Source organism: Halichoeres trimaculatus, unplaced genomic scaffold, assembly GCF_033239565.1.
Source record: "Halichoeres trimaculatus isolate MK-OKI-2021-1 unplaced genomic scaffold, fHalTri1.1 fHalTri1_scaffold_11, whole genome shotgun sequence".
NCBI classification, from domain to species: Eukaryota; Metazoa; Chordata; class Actinopteri; order Labriformes; family Labridae; genus Halichoeres; species Halichoeres trimaculatus.
The window spans coordinates 30,867,931-30,887,406 of NW_027437189.1; the positions used below are offsets into that span (position 1 = coordinate 30,867,931).

The 19,476-nt window shown below is 38.8% G+C and overlaps 1 protein-coding gene across 2 annotated transcripts in view; it reads left to right on the top strand.

Annotated features, from left to right (window-relative positions):
- Positions 1-19,476, top strand: part of sema3bl (sema domain, immunoglobulin domain (Ig), short basic domain, secreted, (semaphorin) 3bl) — a 107,874-nt gene that overhangs the window by 60,504 nt on the left and 27,894 nt on the right. For both annotated transcript variants that reach the window (XM_074681210.1, XM_074681209.1), the window contains exon 5: positions 16,639-16,729. In XM_074681210.1, coding sequence (XP_074537311.1) covers positions 16,639-16,729 — 91 coding nt within the window. The remainder of the gene's footprint in view (positions 1-16,638; positions 16,730-19,476) is intronic.

Consider the following 19,476-nt stretch of genomic DNA (forward strand, 5'->3'; position numbering starts at 1 on the left):
CATTTCTTATCAATTTCTAAGAGGCAGAAAAATGTACTGTGTGTAAGAGAGAGACAGTGCTGCATGTGCACAGCTTGCACTGCTGATTGGCTGTTACCCAAGCCATGGCTCTGCTTGTAACCAATCAGATGGTACTGTGAGTGGGACAGTGCTGGGGACTGAGAAGTGATTGCAGACAGCTGCACAGCTGCATCAGAGCTGAAACAACACAGTTTGGGATTGGTTTCGTATCGGCTGTCGGATTTAAAAAAAAAGGCCGATGCCGATATGCCCCAAAATGCCAAATATTGGCCCGGGCCCATAATCTTCTATCCCTAATTTATTTACATATAATAATCTTTACATTACCATTAAGTGTTGTATACACATGACTGCATGTCGCTATTTGCAAGTGGTATGCATGAGAGTGCTAAAAATGGTCCATTAGTTTGCAATCAGGTGAGCATGAAATGACTCCCAGGGTGTGTAAGCTTTGGTACATAAAAAACACCTCTGTAGTACTGGTCGATGCTGGGATACCAGTTATCCTCTGGTGTGTGTGTGTGTGTGTTTGTGTGTTTTTCCACCATCACTCAAACCTCAACCTGCGTCTTTTCAGTTCGTCAGTGTCCGTCTGGATGGAGGACTCCACAGGGATCCTGTCCATTTATTTAACCAATCTTTAACTATTGGAGAACACACACCCGTCTGTTTGTGTGACCTCTCCATAGAGCTGAGACCTCGAACTCTCGGACTCTGGGTGGGATGACCTTTGACCTTGTGGGTGTTTCATCTCTGTGAGAGGCAGACACTCAAACTGTTTCTGTCTCTCGTGCCACCTCTCTGTCTCTCGATCAAGACCTGGTGTTGCAGGGTTTTGTAAAAATGTAGAAGTAAAAACGACATGACTGTGAGTTGTTAAACATCAGCTGTGTTGATGTGAAGAAACAATGTTTGGAAACAAAGTTTTCCTAATATTGGAAAAATGTTGTCCGATCCACATTTCATGCTTTGATCCAAGATTTAAACAAAGAAATCCTTTCACAGATATCCTTGCAGTGTAACTAATTCATGAGTCAGAACTGCCAGAAATCTTTTGAAATAGCTGTGAAATAGAATTTCATATCATCAGGGTCAAAGTACGTCATCGTTAATGGAACATGTCGCCATTTCTTTATTAAATATGTCGCCATTTTTTATTGAATCTGTCATAGGTCTTATTTTTGTTCTGCAGTGCTAATACTTTGTTTGGATTAGCTCTTAGTACGAGGTTTCATTTATTCCAAAATGATGACACTCGATAATCTGTCTTAACTCTCAGTGCTTTACCTCAACCCCCCCCTCCCACACACACACACACACACACACACACACACACACACACACACACACACACACACACACACACACACACAAACATACAATGCAGAGTCCCTGTGGCGAGTGACACGGCTGCATGAGCAGCATCATACATGTGAAAATAAACCACCTCATTTCAGTGACGACATACAGAGGACCAGACCTCATACAGGGGAACACACACACACACACACACACACACACACACACACACACACACACACACACACACACACACACACACACACACACACACACACACATACACAGTGAATTAAAACAAATGACAGAAACCTGGAGATATAAATATGTGGGGATATGGTCAGTAACACACATAAACATGATGAAAGACACGCACATTTAAACATAAATATATAAAACAAATGTGTAGAAAGAGGTGCACACACACACACACACACACACGCACACACACACAGAGCTGAGCAGACATGTACGTGTGTGTAATGTGAATTACTACTGACAGATTGAAAAAGGGGATAAAAAGGTAAACACTCATCAGAACACAGAGACAGCTTGTTGCAGGGTCAGATCCAGAAGGTGGAAACCTGATAGGCTGCTCCCCAAGCTGCCTCAAGATAATAATGATCTGCTTTTTGCTTTGTTGAACCTGTGACTTGATTTATATTAAACAATGTGCTGCAACAAGCTCCTAACCTTACTTGTGTTTTAATGAAGCACACACAGCTCTTTGTGTTTGTGCTGTTTTTTTTTCCCTCAAAACAGATGTGTCCAAAGTCAGGCCATCCAGGTCCATTTTCTTACCCACCCTAACTCTCATCTTACAATGTATTAATTATGGTACTGAAATAATCATGTTCTAAATTACGTGTAGATTTACTTGTATGAATTAAAAAAAACATTTTTTGTTTGGTGGTCAGTCTTAAAAATATTATGAGAGAAAAAATGTTGATACAATCCAGATCCTGATCCTGGAAGAGAGAAGATCCCAACATAATCTTTCAGCACAGTTTGTGGACACTGCAGGGAACTGTACACTTATTGTCTGGTATCAAGAGACTACTGAAGGGCAGGTGAGGTTTGAGTTCACAAGTATGTCTGATGCCACATAGTGGTTTATTTTTTCCAGAAATTGGCAAAATAATTAGTTATCAAATAGTGCATTTACTTTCACAGTTGATAAATATGTCAGTGGGGGCTCATAGCCCTTGGTCATTTTCATAAGACCAAATGTGGCCCTTTTTGATAAGAGTTCGGACACCCCGTCCTGTAAGACAGGGATTGGGGTGTGGTGAAATATCAATACTGAGCTTAATATGAAATTCAAAGAAATTAAGGCTTGTGTCTCTTCAAAGGTAGTTGATAAGAAGTCAGACTTCCTACAGACACCCACTAAATCTATCAAAGGATAGAGGTATAAACTTGGCCTGACACAAAAAGAAAAGGAAGTCAACAATCACAGCCAATGATCGAACAAAAAACACTTAAGCACCTGAATTTTGTTTCACAATGTGTACGAAGAAAGTTTGTAACAACACAACCCTTCTCAAGTCAGCGTTAAAAACACACACGGGGGAAACTTTCAGGACACCTGGATACCCTGTCAACAAAGCGCATTGCCCCCAAACACAGTCTTTTCTAATCCTAAATAATGTAAAAATCCCAACCTAACAAAAATTAACCCGCTTGTCCATCTTGAGTCCTTTTAAATTGTCTTTCCCACAGATTTTTTTCCTTATTGCACACAACTGAAAACGCCGTAAATCCTCCAATAGGAGGGACGAAAGGTAATCGACACAGAAAAAAAAAAACCCAAATCTTAAAATTTGTGATCAATCAACCAAATGAAACACTGGTAAACTAGGAAAAGTGCCAAAAGAAAGATGATCTCACCACTCCAGCAGAAACCTTAATTCCCACAAAGGTCTTTGCATGCCTGGCGCACACTCCAGGTCCCCGGGAGAGCAAACCGACTGGGATCCGCTGGGATGTTGGAACGGCACCCTCAAGTAACCACCCTCTGTTTTCGTTATTTTTAAGTTTATTGCCCCTTTTACTGGACAGCTTGTTACTTTTCCTTGTTTTCCTTTTTTTTTCAGGCCCTTACTACAGGCACTCCTGGTCCATTGTCCCTATTACTTCTCGATCCTCCTCTCCACTTCTTCCCTGACGCCACATCCTCCTTTTATAATTTCGTCCTTATTTCCCTTTTTCACTCATAAGCAAACTCAGACGTAATAACAACAGGTACCCCAACCTATCTTTACATTTTCTTACAGGCATTTCTTTTTTTATCACACTGAAAACCAACCCTTTATTTTGTTGATTGCGCTTTAATTAATCTTATTCTCTCATTTAATTAAATTTTCTTTTTGGTGACACTGTCAAAGATTAAACTTTGGAAAAAGTAAGTTGGAAAAATGGGACGTCATTTAGATCTTCAAAGTTACAGGAAAGTATTCACAGTTTTAAACTTTCAACATTAATGTAAATCTGATTGATAGAGAGAGGAAAGGTCATGCTATTAATGTATGTGTCTGACTGCACACTTCACGTCGTTCCTGTATACTCCAAAACTCCATTTAGGCCACCTGAGTTGAAAAAGCCTGGAACTGCAGCTGCCCCTGAAACATTGGGTCCTTTTCAAAGTAAAATTTTCCCTCAGCATGTTTCTGTTTTGAGCCACAGCTTCCTGTTACCATGATGGCAAAAACCCACATTAATCACAGTGCAACACATTTTAAACTGCAGTGTTTGAAGAGCTCTTCAGCAGGGTCAGAGGCACAGCATTAATGTGGATAAAAACAGAAGACTAAAAGATTGAAAACGTAATAAAAATATAATTGCTTGTAAATCACCCAGTAATTTTTCCCATGTATGTTGCTTTTGGAGTAAAGGCCCTCAAACTGGAGATGAACGAAGCCTCTTATTTTATTGCCTCTGACTTTTTATGTCCACCGCTTCAGTTCCAGTCCATTAACTTGGCGTTTAAAATTTGTAATAATTTCCACAACTCGTCATCAGGTCTCTCCATCCTTTTCTGCTTTATGACTGATTTTTTATTCCATTTTTATTGTAGAAACAAAAAAAAAAGAGAGGATTAAATCAGAGGGAGCTTCCCATCCTTTCACTGAAGTGAGACTTGAGTGTTGACAGATGGAGCCCTGCCTTGATTTTACTGATCGGTGAAGAAAAGGCCAAGCCAGCTGTTTTCTGATGAAGTATGTTAGCTGGTTGAGTTACTGTGAGATCCTTGAAGTCAATCCAAACCCTTTTTTTGTTGGAGTTGCAAATTTTCTAAATCAGACCATGAGCTTAAATGTGTGGTTCACTTTTATCCAGCGTTCAGCTATAAGGAATAAGGCCTTATAAATGGCCTGTTGAGAATTAGAGATAAACCCCAGGACCCTCCACAGATGTTTCAGATCATCACATGTATAATGGAGCAGCCCTTGTTATTACTGCAGACCTTTGTTGCACTGTGTGACACAAGAGTACAAAAGGTGGATGTCTGCTTTGTTAGACTTGTCTCACTGGGTTGTATGATGTGATTAAAACTGAAAGTCTCTCTTATCCCCTCCTGTGCCTCTCCTGGATGCACTATGCTCTGTGTCTCTTGCAATAGAAAGTCCACTTTGTTATGTGAAGATTACTCTGGGAGGTTTTCTGTGGCTTTACACCAAGCTACAATTGTGTGGTCATCCTCAACATGCACACCAACTGATTTCACCTCCGAGGCATTTTACTTTTGTTTGTTTAAATTTACTTTGAGAAACACACACTTTCAAGACCTATCCAGTCATTGCTGTTTCAGTCCTAATAAGTGAGTCAGCTCGGTCCAGAGAAGACAAAAGAATATCATTTTGGTGTCAATACAATTTTCTCTAGTTGGTCTGATCCATTTACTCCAAAAATGCTGAAATACAGTCCATGGTCAGCTTCTGAAGTGAAGTTTTGAACTTCATTGACAGCAGCAAAAAATGCTGACTTAAGCTAACTTTTAGTTGACTTATCAAGAAACAATGGGCTGACGTTAGCCTTTGGCTCCTTGCTAACCATTATTATGGCTGTTTTCCAAACCGCCTACTACACTAGCAGTGCCTACTATTTTGGCTGAAATTTAGTACATGCAATGGACCAGTCTATCTGGCATATTGTTTCCCACAATGCACAGCGATGATGCTGTTTGTCTATGCAGGTGGCAGGTTTTGGTGAATTACCGCCATCTTTTGAAATGAGTCTACATTATAACTACAACACAACAACACTAACGTTAGTGTTGTTGTGAGACAGAAGTGAAGTGATGCGAAGAAACACCAGTTATACTTGTCACTTCCAGTCTTAAATAAGTTTTTGCTTCTACAAATTTATTAGCCCATATAAACCACTAATTCACTCTTTAAACCATATGTGGAGTATATAAAAGTGGGTTTTTCATCAGCTGTAAAAAATAAAAATCCGTGTCAGATTTATTTTCAGTAAAGGATATAACTTTTGGTGTAAAATAAGAAATTGTATGATGATTCTGTGTGATATGATTAACAAAATAACTAAAAGACCGAGATCTGCCCATGGATTGTTTTGTCTATTTATGATAAAGGTTAAAAAAAAAAAACAAAAAAAAAAACACCATCTGTAGCTCCACCTTCAGAGACTGGAAACCAGAGTAGTATACTACAAAACAGACCCAACAGATCTGTCTTACTACATACTATAAGCAAAAGCAGTAGGTAGTATGTAGTGACTACTACAGACTACGCTCACATGTAGTGTGTAGTAGGGTCTTTGGAAAACAGCAGCTGTGTCTGTCTGTCAGTTGGTGACTCAAGAAACTAGCTATTCAGACTAAAATGCTTTTTTAACCAGGCCTAATGGGCTTGTTTTTTCTCTTAAAGGGGCTCTGAGGAGGATCTGTTTTAATTCCTCTGCAGCGCCATCTTTTGGCCCAGAACTTTCTTTATTTGTTTTGTAATTAAATGGAGATTGAAACAAATTTTCTTAATTCAAGTAAACTTTTTACCAGATATGAGGTAAGGTATTTATCACTACACTTACGCAGGGCTGTTGTTGAAACGTGACAACAAGCAAACTTTGTAAGTTTGCACTGTAGTTTAGTTAGCCAGCTTTATGTAGCGCTACTGGTAGGCAGAGCTAACGTAACCTCACTCTTCATTTTATTGATAGACTCTCAAGTTTGAACAGACCAATGCAGAATAACTGCTGACTGTGGGTTGAAATGAACATTATCACAAACAGTTCCTCTCAAGGGGGAACTGTGTTAGCCTTTAGCTCATGCTCGATCTCTCACCTGTTTCTCTTTCTTCTGCTCTTCTGTTCTTTTTCTGTCTGACAGTTAGGCTCCAGTGTCCACCATCACTACAAAATTAATCACAGAAATCATTACAGCAGAGAAAAACACAGATCTCTCTTCTCATTGCTAAACTTCATCAGCTGTTGTGATGTTGTCAGAGATACCTAGATGTGATGTAAATCAATCCAGTTCTGCTTGACCTGATCTGGAAGCTACAAAGTAGCATTTCAAACTTTTTTATGATCACCCAGAAACTCCTCACAGCCCCTTAAAATGAAAATTTTGAATTAGTGCACCAGTGGCTTCTGGGGCTTTTGCAGCCAGCTTCAAGCAGAAATTCAAAGACCTTTGCAACTCTACATCAGCCTCATACATTAAGACCAGGAGTAAAATGTCAGGTTTTAAAGTAAGATTGAACGTGTTTTTAACCTGTTACAAAGCACAGATTTTCTTTTTCTTTCTGAGATTAAAGCATAGATTTGTATAATTAGGGGCATGGCTGATTTGAATGAAAAATGTTTGTGCTTTCCTTGAGGCCAAAGTCCAACCCAGCTCGACCTCTTTGTTTGTTTCTAACTTGACCAAAAATTAGGGAGAATGAGCATTTCCTGATTGTTGGCTGCTATTATTGGGCCTTATAACAACCCAAAAAAATTAATGTGCAGTTTTGCTTCATATTTTACACACAGTTTATGCACATGACCATTCATCGAGCCCCAGAAACACGTTTCAAGAAACTGGTTCCTAAGCCATTCATTCATGTTTGGAGGTGTTTCCAAACATTTTGGAGACAAACTATTCCCTTAAAAAGAGTCTGCCTTTTTCCTAGTGACTACTTTGTCCAAATATGATTAAAAAAATGTTGATTTTAAATCAGTAATTAGAATCAGCTTTATGTGCCAACATCATGTTCACAAAGATAGGATTTGTAGTCTCTTGTCTCAGTGGTTTTGTAGTTGGGGTCGTGATGTGTTTGGCTTGGCACAGGCCAGAACAAAGTGGCCTGGATGCCTCTCCCTCTCTGTATTGCAGCTCTTGTGTGTATTTGTTTTGGCAGAGTGACTCTGAGAGACTAATCAGCTGCACAGGCAGCCGCACCATTCCTCTGGATCATAATGAGATAACACAGACACACACAAACAACCCTGAACTGCATGGTCTCCTATACCTACACCATGTTACTCCACCTAGATAACACACACACATACACTCCGATGGAGAATACAGAGGTGCGGTAACGTTAACCTCAGTGACAGGAGGGGGAGAGGTGCTGACAGACCAAGGAAGACAAACGAGTGAGCTAAAAGTGGTCGGCGGAGGAGAAATACTTTAGAGAAACAATGAGTTTGATCAAGAAGGAGGGGAGAGGTTCAGTGGGCCACAGAGCAAACCAACGACACATTTACAAAGGAGGACAGGAGTGTTCCAAGAATGACATGCTTTCTTTTTTTAAAGTACCTGTGACCTAAATCCAGAGACAGGAAAAAACACATTCTTTACTCTACTCGTAAGAAAATACTTTTATTTTGTGCCGATTCTGAAAGTCAATAAATAGGCTCAGAAATGTACTCCATAAAAGTGAAGAGTGCGTCTTTGAGTATTTCTACCAGTGGTTTTTGTGAAACGCGAGCTGGACCATACCCCATATTTGAGAGGCTAATAAAATTAAATAAATTAGCTTGCTTTAGGTTGTCTTGGTGCTCTTCAGGTTCATTTAGTATTTCACCACAAGTTCTCCCTGTCAGTCAAAATGTCCCTTCTATCAAAGCTGACAATTCTCTCTATGTCCAGACCAGGTGAAGTTCCCTGTGTTGAGTCAAATTAGGCTCCCGGCTTCACTCATGGTGTCTTTCCATCACTTCCTTCAAGTTCCAGCTTTGCACACATAGGCTGTGTCCAAAATCACTCCCTATTCACTATTTAGTGAAAACACTATTTTGTAGTGCTGTCCGAAATCTAAGCGAGCATGGTTATTCACTATATAGTCCACTCATTGTATCCCACAATGCATTTTGGAAAGTAGCGTATTAGTGATGTGCACTATATGAGCAATATTTACCATCATACGTTGCGGTTCAAACATAAGGAATGGATGGATTACGTTATTGGTGATTTCTGATAACATGAAAACAAAATTTAAAGAACTGTCAGAGAATAACACTTAGCTCTCTGTTTAACTTTCGAACGAGCCCGTCTCACAACTTCGAGCAGAATTACAAACAACACAGACGTTAGCCGCTAAACCGTTCATCGCGGGTGATGCATTCACTGGAGCACGTAATTCTCAAACACAGCCTAAGCTGCTGCGCAGAATGGTTTGTTTATTTATTTATTCAAAAAAATAACATGTAATAAATGTTTCTATTAGATTTGGCTTTTGTGGAAAATACGCTAAGTATAATATAGTTATCACTGAAAAGCCGTTTTGCGGTGTTTGAGAAAAATGATAACTATATATTCCCAGTAGCAGTTTTTTATTTGTTTATCATCATTATTTATTGAAATTAATAATTTTAGAAGTAATTTACAACTATTCACAGTTTGAAGTCAACGTCAAAATTCCATTGTTTTGCATTTTATAACAGTTTCTTGCAATGTTAAGCAAAACTTACCAGTGTGTCTTGATTTTGTGGAATCAAACAAATTTAATGAAGCCTTCACAGGGCTGCAGTCAGCTGCCATACATTTAGTCAGTACTGTAGTCAACCTCCCTGACTTTGTTGTATCCCAGGGTCAGTCCCGAAAATATCGGTCTATTGTTTGAACTTGAGTAATCTAAGAGAAAAATATGCCATTCAGAAGTGTTGCTGTGTTGTTATTTTTATCATTGCTGCAGCAGTTTACCTAAGGCGTGCCAAAAGGGACAAATAGCGCTCAGTGGATCAAAAAAAAAAAAAAAAAAAAAAAAAATGTATGAATTTATGACCTCCATTGTTTCTGGATTAAAATGTTAACCCCGACAGCCCCCAGTGATATCTGTAAATTCTACCAAAATATATCAAGAAATCATTTTCACTTTATCACCAATCAGAAAATTGTTTTTGCGTGTAACATCCTGGCAGCGTGATTCACCAAAATAACAGATTTTCTTAATGATGTTTTTTTTCCAATGTAGGTCTAGTGTCTATAAGTAAGTATCAATGTGTATAAAAAATAACAAATCGATAGTCCTACTGTTCATTGTTTCATAAATTAGTGCAGAGAGAGAAGACAAAGGGTACTTCTTAAATATTCTTTATAAACTCACTTTTTGTAATTGTGTTGAGTTTAAGTCTGTACGTGTTCACTTTGACACCTGTGAAACAGAACTCTTCATGAACATCCAGAAACCAACATCTGGATCACACATTATCTTAACTGTCTCTACCTATTTCCTTACACCTGCTGGGAACTGACCCCAAATGTTTTTCTGACTGTTGCAGTTTGCTGCATCCATGTTTCTCAGCACGTAGTGAGAATGTGTAGGTGCACGTGCAAAGTGTCATGTGCGTGAGAGTGTGCATTGTCCAATGTGTTTCTTACATTATATTTATCCCCCAGACTTCAATGTCATCATCTCCCCAGTGATCTGGGTTCAGTGGGAGACTCACCCTCACTGTAACAATACTCCATTGTCTGTCAGAGGAACATGGACACAGGTCACTGCGAGGGCACTCAAATCACTCATACGCAATCAAACATAAGGTTTAACTGGAGGTCCCGTCACCCTTCATTCCCTTTTTGTTCTTGAGTAACATTTGGCCCCTCATTGTTCACACCCACCCTGCTCTGGCAGAGACAGCTCTGGACTCTGATGTGACTGAAAAGAGAGGAGAAGAGCTCTGAGTAAAAGCTTTTTGACTGTACTGTGGATGACAGTGACCTTTTCCTTACTGAACAATCACACAATTCAAGGATGTGGTTTGAGTTTTATCTGGTTAACCTAACTGTTAAGTGACACAGAAATTACAAATCTGTTGTTTCAATTGTTTACCAAAGTGGTCCACCCCAAAAAGTGAAAAACAACTAAGTTAGGTGTCAAATGAAAATCAATAAAAGGTCTTTTTCAATACCTTTCAGGTCAAATTTCACCAAATGTCTTGTTTCTTTGCCACTTCGAGGGCTTTTTCTTAAAAATAATATTTTCCGTTTTTGAAAGTTGGTATCCTATCAGTTTGTCAACCTAAAGCTGCTTGCTGTGAAGAAGTGCAAAAACAAACAAAAAAAAGATCAACAGCAAAGCTGGATGTACTTAAAAAAACAAGTTCTGAAATGACCTTTCAGTTCCTTGTCCACATATCTTTTATTGGAAACAGTTACTTGCAGATGTCTCCTCCTCTGTAATGAAAAAAAGCAAACAGACTGGGTGACTTAAACTTGTCAGAAGAATAATTGAGCACAGCCACATAAATGAAAACCATCCATGATGCTCTTTGTTCAGGGACACAAGAGTCAGGAGTGTCTGCAAGCTGAGCTGCCAAAGTCTGGTCTGTAAGTGTTTATTACAAGCAAGTTTTAGGTCAGAATTAATTTAGGGTTGATCTTTGTCTGGATGCTCAAAGGAAAATAAATTAAACCCAAATGTTTCCTTTTCTTTCAAACCAAAAAAAAAAAAATCATTTCAATTGTTTAAAAAGATGATGACATTTTTGTGTTTTAGTGTTCTTGAGCGCTGGGATCAGCAAACAGTGCTTATGACAAGTTATTTTTATTCAACCAGGTAAATACAAATTGGGTGACTGTGGCTCAGTGGTAGTCATCACCTCTCAATTGGAGGGTTGGGGTTTGAGTCCGGCTCCCGCAGATACATGCCAAAGTGTCCTTGAGCAAGATACTGAACCTTGAATTGCCCCCACTGTTAGTGAGTGGTGTTGATGGGTATGAATGTGATAGATAAACTGATGGTGTCTGTAATAGAAAAACCTCTGCCGTCAGTGAGTGAACGTGGTGCGGATGGGTGAATGAGACTAGCATTGTAATGCACTTTGAGCAGTCAGAATGACTAGAAAAGTGTTATACATGTACTGGTCCATTTGCCATTTAAAGAACCCATTCGGATCAGGGTCTCTTTTAAAAGGCTGAACTGGTCAAGAGGGCAGCAGCAGAAATCATAAAAAGCCTAAAGGTGGGTACACACTACAGGATAATTGGGCTGACATTTGTCCCTATCTACCCCTTACGATCAAACCAGCAAAGGCGTGATTGTCTGATGACATCATGTGTGATATTCCTGTAGTGTGGGGTGTGTTAAGAGTGATCTCTTCTGGTCAGAGCTGCTCTGAAGGCCTCCGATTCAGAGATCGTAGATAATGAACATGTTTAATATTTTGGACTACAAATCCTGTAGTGTGTGGGGCGCTCTGAGAGGAGCCGAGCAGATACAGTGTGTAATGTCACATGTACAGGAGCAAAGCCAATCAAGACGCGAGCTGACTCAGCTGGGATGGGTACCTTTTACATTTGAAATGATACGGTACCAATACCCGGTACCTGGCATTCGGTACCTGTACTCAACGGTACCACTTTTTGGTACTCTTTTGGCTTAATGTAAAAAAAATATCTATCTTTTTTACAACATAATCTGTTGTTTGTTTGTTTTTTGTTTTTTTGTTTTTTTTTCAATTTACCACATTTATTCCTCAGTATATAACTTTGCAAGGCTGTGTTCATGCCCAGTTTGGAAAATCGCCTACTTTTCCAATCCCTCCCAATCACTGGGATGTATTCAGGTACCTTAATATGGTACCTTTTGATTTTAAGTGAATCGGTACCCGGTACTTTTGACAGAATTCGGTCAGTACCTTTGAAAGTACCTAATTGGGTACCCATCCCTACATCCCTTTTCGAAATTCTAGAGTTCTAAAACAATCATCTTTGCTTTTTCCCGTACGTCCATCATGTTTCTTTAAACCAAAGTCACATTTTACTACACAAGATTTGGAATATTGAGCATGAAGAAGCTGAAACTCTGCTGAAGAATCTGTGAGTGTGTGGTGTCCTCAGAGTGCAGACCACACACTGTAAGATCAGGACAGAGAAATCTTGTGCTATGGTTCTTTTGTTAGCATCAAGCAAGGGCGTAGGTTTGGTCTCAACATTGGTAGGGACAATATAACAGCATAACCTGCATGTACACTTTTTGCTGGGGACGGGACATTAATAAGACCAAACAGATTGGGTGGACGGGGGTCAGGGCTACATTTCTCACAAATATGAACCTAATGGATAGACAGGCTAAATGATCGATGCAAAATAAATGTGTATTGGTTCACCTGATACACCATTCCAAACCTTTATTTTCAAAAACTACTATAGAAACATTTTGAGAACTTCCAGAATAAATGTCTGGATTTTATTAGCAAATTTAAATTGCAATATTTGAACATAACTTAAAATCATAGTAACATACACAATACAAATGTGTTACTGAATGCAAAAAATAAACATTTGTCTTAAGACCACTCAACATTGTCTGTCTTATAAATAAATTAAATATAACTGAAAAAACGTCTTAGTCAGAGAATAACAAAAATAAATAAAAATGGAGCCTTCCTTCAGGTAAAACACTACTGCTTTTGTCCACAAGCACAGCCAAACTCATAGACAGCACCGCTCCTAAAACTGCATTAATCACCCAAAAACTTGTGTTTTTCACCAATATTCCATCATAGTCCGCTCTGAGTTAGATATCAATGATCTGCTGAAGTCCGTGTCCCTCCAGACAGCGCTGTGACCTCTGAACTGACAAAGACTTTTGTCCCTCAAAGAAAGGAGCTCTCTAGAAAGCACAGCGCATGCGCAGTATGCTAAATCTGATGCAGGTCGGACTTTCAGTATCAAATTTAGTGGTGTGTTCCTCGCCTCCACAACATTGACGTCTTTTTACATTACTTACAGTGGCTGCTGCTGGCCGAAAAAAACGTATAATATCCCTCCTCTTCGAAGGAGGCGGCATGTTGTCAACACGTATTTCTGTCGGGGCTGAGTGAGTGTGCGTGTGTGTGTGTGTGTGTGTCATTAGCCAATCTAACGTGCGTTTGAGGAAAAAAAAATTGGACCGGCACATTCAGCGAGTGAAAAGGGGTAAATTTAAGTCAGAACATTATGAAAATAATTTACTTGATAACAGAATGGTCAATTTTATCCTTACAACATATGGAAAGACAATCTAAATTCCCTATATAACTGAAGTCGTTATATAATGCAAAAAGGTTGCTTAAAAGTTAGTGGGGACAATTTGTGCCCCCTGAATAGTTGGTAGTGTTATGTCCCTACCGTCCCTATGCAAACCTACGCCCTTGGCATCAAGTGTGTGGTCTCTAAAATTTTAGTGAATCCTTCAATATTTACCAGCCTTAACATGATAAAAAAAAGACAGTTTACAAACAATAAGCCAATAGAAAACAGTTAATAATGTGCAAATTGCTCTACAAACAAAGTGCAGAGTCTTGCTCACAGATTACAGTTCAAAAACACTTGTGCTGTCCAATTGTCGTGCATATTTTGTCTCTTAAGATCAAGCCAAGACACACCATTCTTAACCTATTTTGGAGGAAGTGTTGTGCAGTGTGAATAGCAAGGCTAAATGCTTTTTTATGGAGCTCAGTGTGGACACACGGGACAGACACTTTAAAGACCTCACAGGAACACAAGGCACTGTGGTTCCTTGAAGCTAAAAACACGGATAAGTAGGCACCAAACCAAGAAGAGCTTTATAAATCAGACTTAACCAGTGTAAATGCCTGCTCAACTTCAAAGATGGCCAATTTGAGATTGTGTACAGGTCACAGTGATGATTCTATTTCCTCAAGTTAAAAAGTGAGACACAGTAGTTTATATGACTTGAAACACCAGGAGAGCTGAAGCCAATAATATTTTAACCTCAAGCCAACTGCTGCTTTTGTAAAAGCTGTGTGAGTCTTTCAACATTAGACTCATTTCTGGGTATTAGAGTTTGAGAAGTTATTAAGTGAAGAAGGGAAATGGAACAAGACCTTTAACCTTTATTTAAAAAAAAAAAAAGTCAAATCTGATAGCATTTCAGAACAGAATCAATCTTAAAGGAAAAGGTGTATCACACACCGAGTGCTACTCTCAGTAAATTACAAACCGTTGAATGAAATGTTATTATTTCAGTAAATTAGAGCAGATATTTTCTTACCTGGTTGGACGGTAACTGATGAGCAAGTTCAGGGCTTGAGACCCAGCTGTTCATATGACTGATCTGTTTTCTTTTTCTTTTCATAAAGTTTGGAATGTAAACGTAGCTTTTATTTGATAACAGTTAGTATCCTGCTGCCTGCTCAGTACACACTTAGTCTCTTGGGTTGATCTGGGAATTGAGTGGGAAATTCATCTGAGGTCTGGCAACGCCACTGATCCAGCATTTCCTTGTTTCTCAGACGGTGACTTGGTTCTCAGACAGACATTCAGAGTTCAGTGAGAGGACAGATAAATCAGTAACAGGCTGAGATTAGAAACAGTTCCTGTCCCCTTTTTATGTGTAAGCAATGAGGCAGAAGAATGGTCTTTCAGCTGGTGAAACTAACCTCCATCTGAAAACCTGGGTTGGTCCACTGTGTGCTCGGGCTTGGACAAGTTCAGTTTCATTTGAACTCTACACTGTAAAAATAAAAAAGAATTAAGAAAAACGGTAAAAGCACTGGCAGCAAAGCTTCCCGATAAATACCATAAAATTACAGTCAAATCAATCTACAGTAATTTCCTGTGAAAAGTATTATTTTTACCATGTACAATTAAACATTTGTAATGTATGAAAACAAACTCTGTATGTAAAACGCCATGCAACACTGCATGGACCAGCTGTGTAATTCAAATAACATTGCTTTTAAAAACTGACCAATATAGCAAAGACCATTAACACAACTTGTTTATTTAAAACAAAACACAATCTTAAAATCATTGGGCATGGTCTGCACAATGGAGCACAGACAGCCAGTCCACTCCATGGGGCACAGACAGTTGGTCTGCCCGGGGGAGCACCAGTCCGCCCCATGGGGCACAGACAGCCAGTCCCCCGCAGCACAAACAGCTGGTCCGCGCCTTAAAGTACAGATAGCCGGTTCGCGCCATGGAGCACAAACATTCTGTGCCCCCTGTATAGCAGTCATATCCACAGTGTGTCCTCTTCACTCATGGTTACAAGTACTGTCACAATAAAAATGATTTTGCTGTGAAATAAAAAGAAAATAGTAAAATTAATAACACAAACTGATGGAGGACAAAATGTGCAGTTGATGCATTAGAGGAAAGTGTTTTTAGGAGAAGAGCAGTGTGTTCTGTTTGGAGGTTTTTTGTTTTTTTTTTAAATTTGTCTCTTATCACAAAACAATTCATTCCTGTATTTTTACAGTTTTTTTTAATTAGAGTTCTATGTTTCAGCGTTTGACTGTAAATAAACTGTATTTTTCTGGAAACTTTGCTGCCAGTGCCTTTACCTTTTTTTTGTCAGATTTTTATTTCTTTTACAGTAAAGTCTGTAGTTTTACAGTTATTTCCATGTTTTTTCAGTGTTTGACTGTAATAATGCAGCAACTGTCTGAATACTTTGCTGCCAGGGCTTTTACCATTTTTTTTAAATCAGTGAATTGCAACCACGAGTAAGGAGAGTACAGGGTTCAGCTGACATAATACCTTAAAAACATCCAGGATGTCATTTTACAGATAATTTGTTTAATTTTACAGTTTTGTTTAGTGTTAGAAAAAACAAAACAAAAAAAAAAACATAATAAATACTTTAAAAATCAAGGGTTACTAATCGTAAAATTCTGATTTATTTTTTTTTACTGTGTAAAAATACTGAAAATATCTGTAAACCTTCTAGCATTTTGCTGTTTCATAAGAAAAGAGGAAAAATCTGTTAAAAATTACAGACCATTTCCTATAAAATTACATTTTTTTTAACAGCGTACAGTCTGAAGCACCCGAAGCAATGAGAGCACAAACCTTTGATGTGTATATGTGATCAAACAGACCATTTTTCTGTATTAATGAATCTTGTCTTCTTACAGCATGTGTTCACAATGGACCCTACCAATGTGGAAAATGGCAGAGGGAAGGTTCCACATGACCCCAGCCTCCCCTTTGCAAGCACCTTCAGTGGTATGTCCCATATGTGTTGAATTCATTTCTAAACTCTGATGCAGTTTATGGAGCAGAAGCGCTGGTATTCATATTGTTTCAGTGCATGCATAATAACTTCCACGTCCACAGCTGAATTTTCTTTGCATGCCTCCTCTGTTTTTGCGTCCTGTCCACCTCTTCTGTACGTTGTCAAAATAAAGGCACAGACCCCAAAACAAAATTGAAAACGTGAGGTGTGGAATCCAAAAAGGGGGGTTGTTTTATTCTTTTCCCTTTGCACAGAGTCTTCAGTACCAATTTGACAAGTTGATCTGCTTGGACAAAGCTGTCACATTAGCAAAGACCCTTTTGTATCATTGTTTTCTTTTTCTGCCACATCTAACTATCATAAATGACAAACACAGAGTCTGTTCTCTGCCTCTTTTACCTCCAGCTCGCTGCTCTTTGCCTGATATATGAATCCCAAATTGATAATAAGAACAGCCAGAAAGAAACCTTTTTTGGCTCTGAAACCCACAGAAACACACACATACACTGGAATTATGCTGACTAGGTTAAAATGTTCTGGGTGTTCCCCTCAGAACGTCAAAGTGCATTTCGTTTGTGAAACTCAGCAGATTTATTGCAGGAACAGGGTACATTTTGAGCCACTGGGGGTGGAAGTGTACATGTGCATCCATCTATCCAATCCTTAGTGTCCTACCTTCCTGTTTAGCATCCAAGTTTCCCCCATAAGACGCAAAATTTGGCAAGAAAAATTAAAGATGGTGTCAGTATTTTGGACTTCAGCTACGATATACTGCAGAAACACACACAGGGGGATACTTACATTGTGCATAAGTTCCTCGTAAAGAAATTGATATAAAAGTATTTTAATAAAATAATAATAATTTGGATTGAGCTTTCAAAGAGCTAGAGGGGTTTGTTCTCCTGCATTAGTTAAGGGATAGTGTAAAGTGAATGGGGCAGCTGTAAGGTCGTTGTCTCCCACGCGGAAGGTTGATTTCACTTCTCAAGAAAGGTACTTGACCTCAAATTGCTCCAACAGGTGGTTAGTTTTGCTTCAACCCAGCCACTGGGGGAATGGCAAAAGCCATCATTGCTGGTCCCGCACCAGGATAAATAGGGAGGGTTGTGTCAGGATGGGGATTTGGTATAAAATTGTGCCAAATTAACATGCAGAACCCACGTCAGAAACAAGTGATGGGGCTGCAGTGACCCCTTAAAAGGAAAAAGCCAAAAGAAGTATCGTAACTGGGTGGTTGTGCAGATTAGAATCCTGACAGGGTGAGCAAAGGTGCAACTCAATGTACATTATCCTTCCCATTACCCAGCTACCAACAGCAGACAAGAACAAGTCACACAATATATAAAGATTTTTTTGTTGTTGTTTAAGAGATGATTTAGGATTTATTTACAGCTTTAAAAGAAATGGTTCCCCCAAATCTACTGTTTGTAGAACTTAAGAATCAATGGATTCTTATCCGCCTCCTTACGGGACATATTAAGACTAAATTGAACAAGTCAGTCTTGATTTTTCTAATAATATACATTAAACTGAATATTGCTTTACAATGGAAGCATCTTGAAACATACAATGTCCATATCCAGTCTGTTATTTCTGTGGTGATCAGAAATATAGAAATGGGCTTCCCAGATATCCTGCTGCTGCCTGGATTGCAGGAAATCACACTGCTCTTCTTTTCCCTTATCAGAGAGTGTTGGGACCCAGTGGCTCCTCAGGCTGCTGTCACACCTGCCCCCCAACCCGTAACTATTTTTCATCTCTCAAGATCAGCCTGAAGTGGAGGCATATGATAAAATGTATATTTGACTGAGCAGGGATCAGTTCTGAATTTGGTACTTTTAAAGGTACCGACCAAATTTTGTCAAAAGTACAGAGTACCAATTCTTGTAAAATCAAAAGGTACCATGTTTAGGTACTTAAATGCATCCTTGTGACTGGGAGGAAAAGGAAGAGTAGGTGATTTTCCATGTTGGACATGAACACAGCATTTCAAGGTTATATATTGAAGAATAAATATGTTAAATTGATTTTTTATATACTTTATTAATAAACAAATTGTTATTTTTAATCACATAAACACAGAAAAGTATCATTTCAAATTTAAAAGGTACCCATCCCTATGACTTAGTGGTTATGAACATTAGAATCCTTGGATGTAAATGAGTTTTTATCTGTAACAGAAGCTAGTTTTTAGCCACAGTGTCAGCAGACAGAAGTAAATGATTATCTCAGAATTTCAATTAAAAAAGTTTCTGTTAAAGTTAATTTATGTTTTCAGAGTTGTTTTCTGAAGATTGGTCTTGAAAATAGAGGGGTCATGTTATAATCAGGGTTGTTCTATATTTGGGTCAACATGGTACTTCTTCTTTTACCTTTTCATATGCAACTTATCATGAAACTCCAGTCACAAAAAAAATGCTACCATGAGAAGACCCCAGAGTAAGGCTCTAATGTTAGTCAAAATCAGGGAATCATTGAAAAAAAATTCCTTAAAGAATAAATAATTAATGTTTTTCTTTTCTCCACCCAGTCCCTAGACATGTGAAAAAACACCGGTGAAGGCTACAACAATATTTATATTAATAATAAATAATGATAAAAAAATATTTTACCCCTTTATTGCTAACATCAGATGAAAACTACTGAAGCACAGGGACAGGAGCAGCAAAACACGCTGTCACCTTTGATGACGTCAGCAGCCTGAAGCTACCCAAGAACCCATGCAACTCAGACAGCG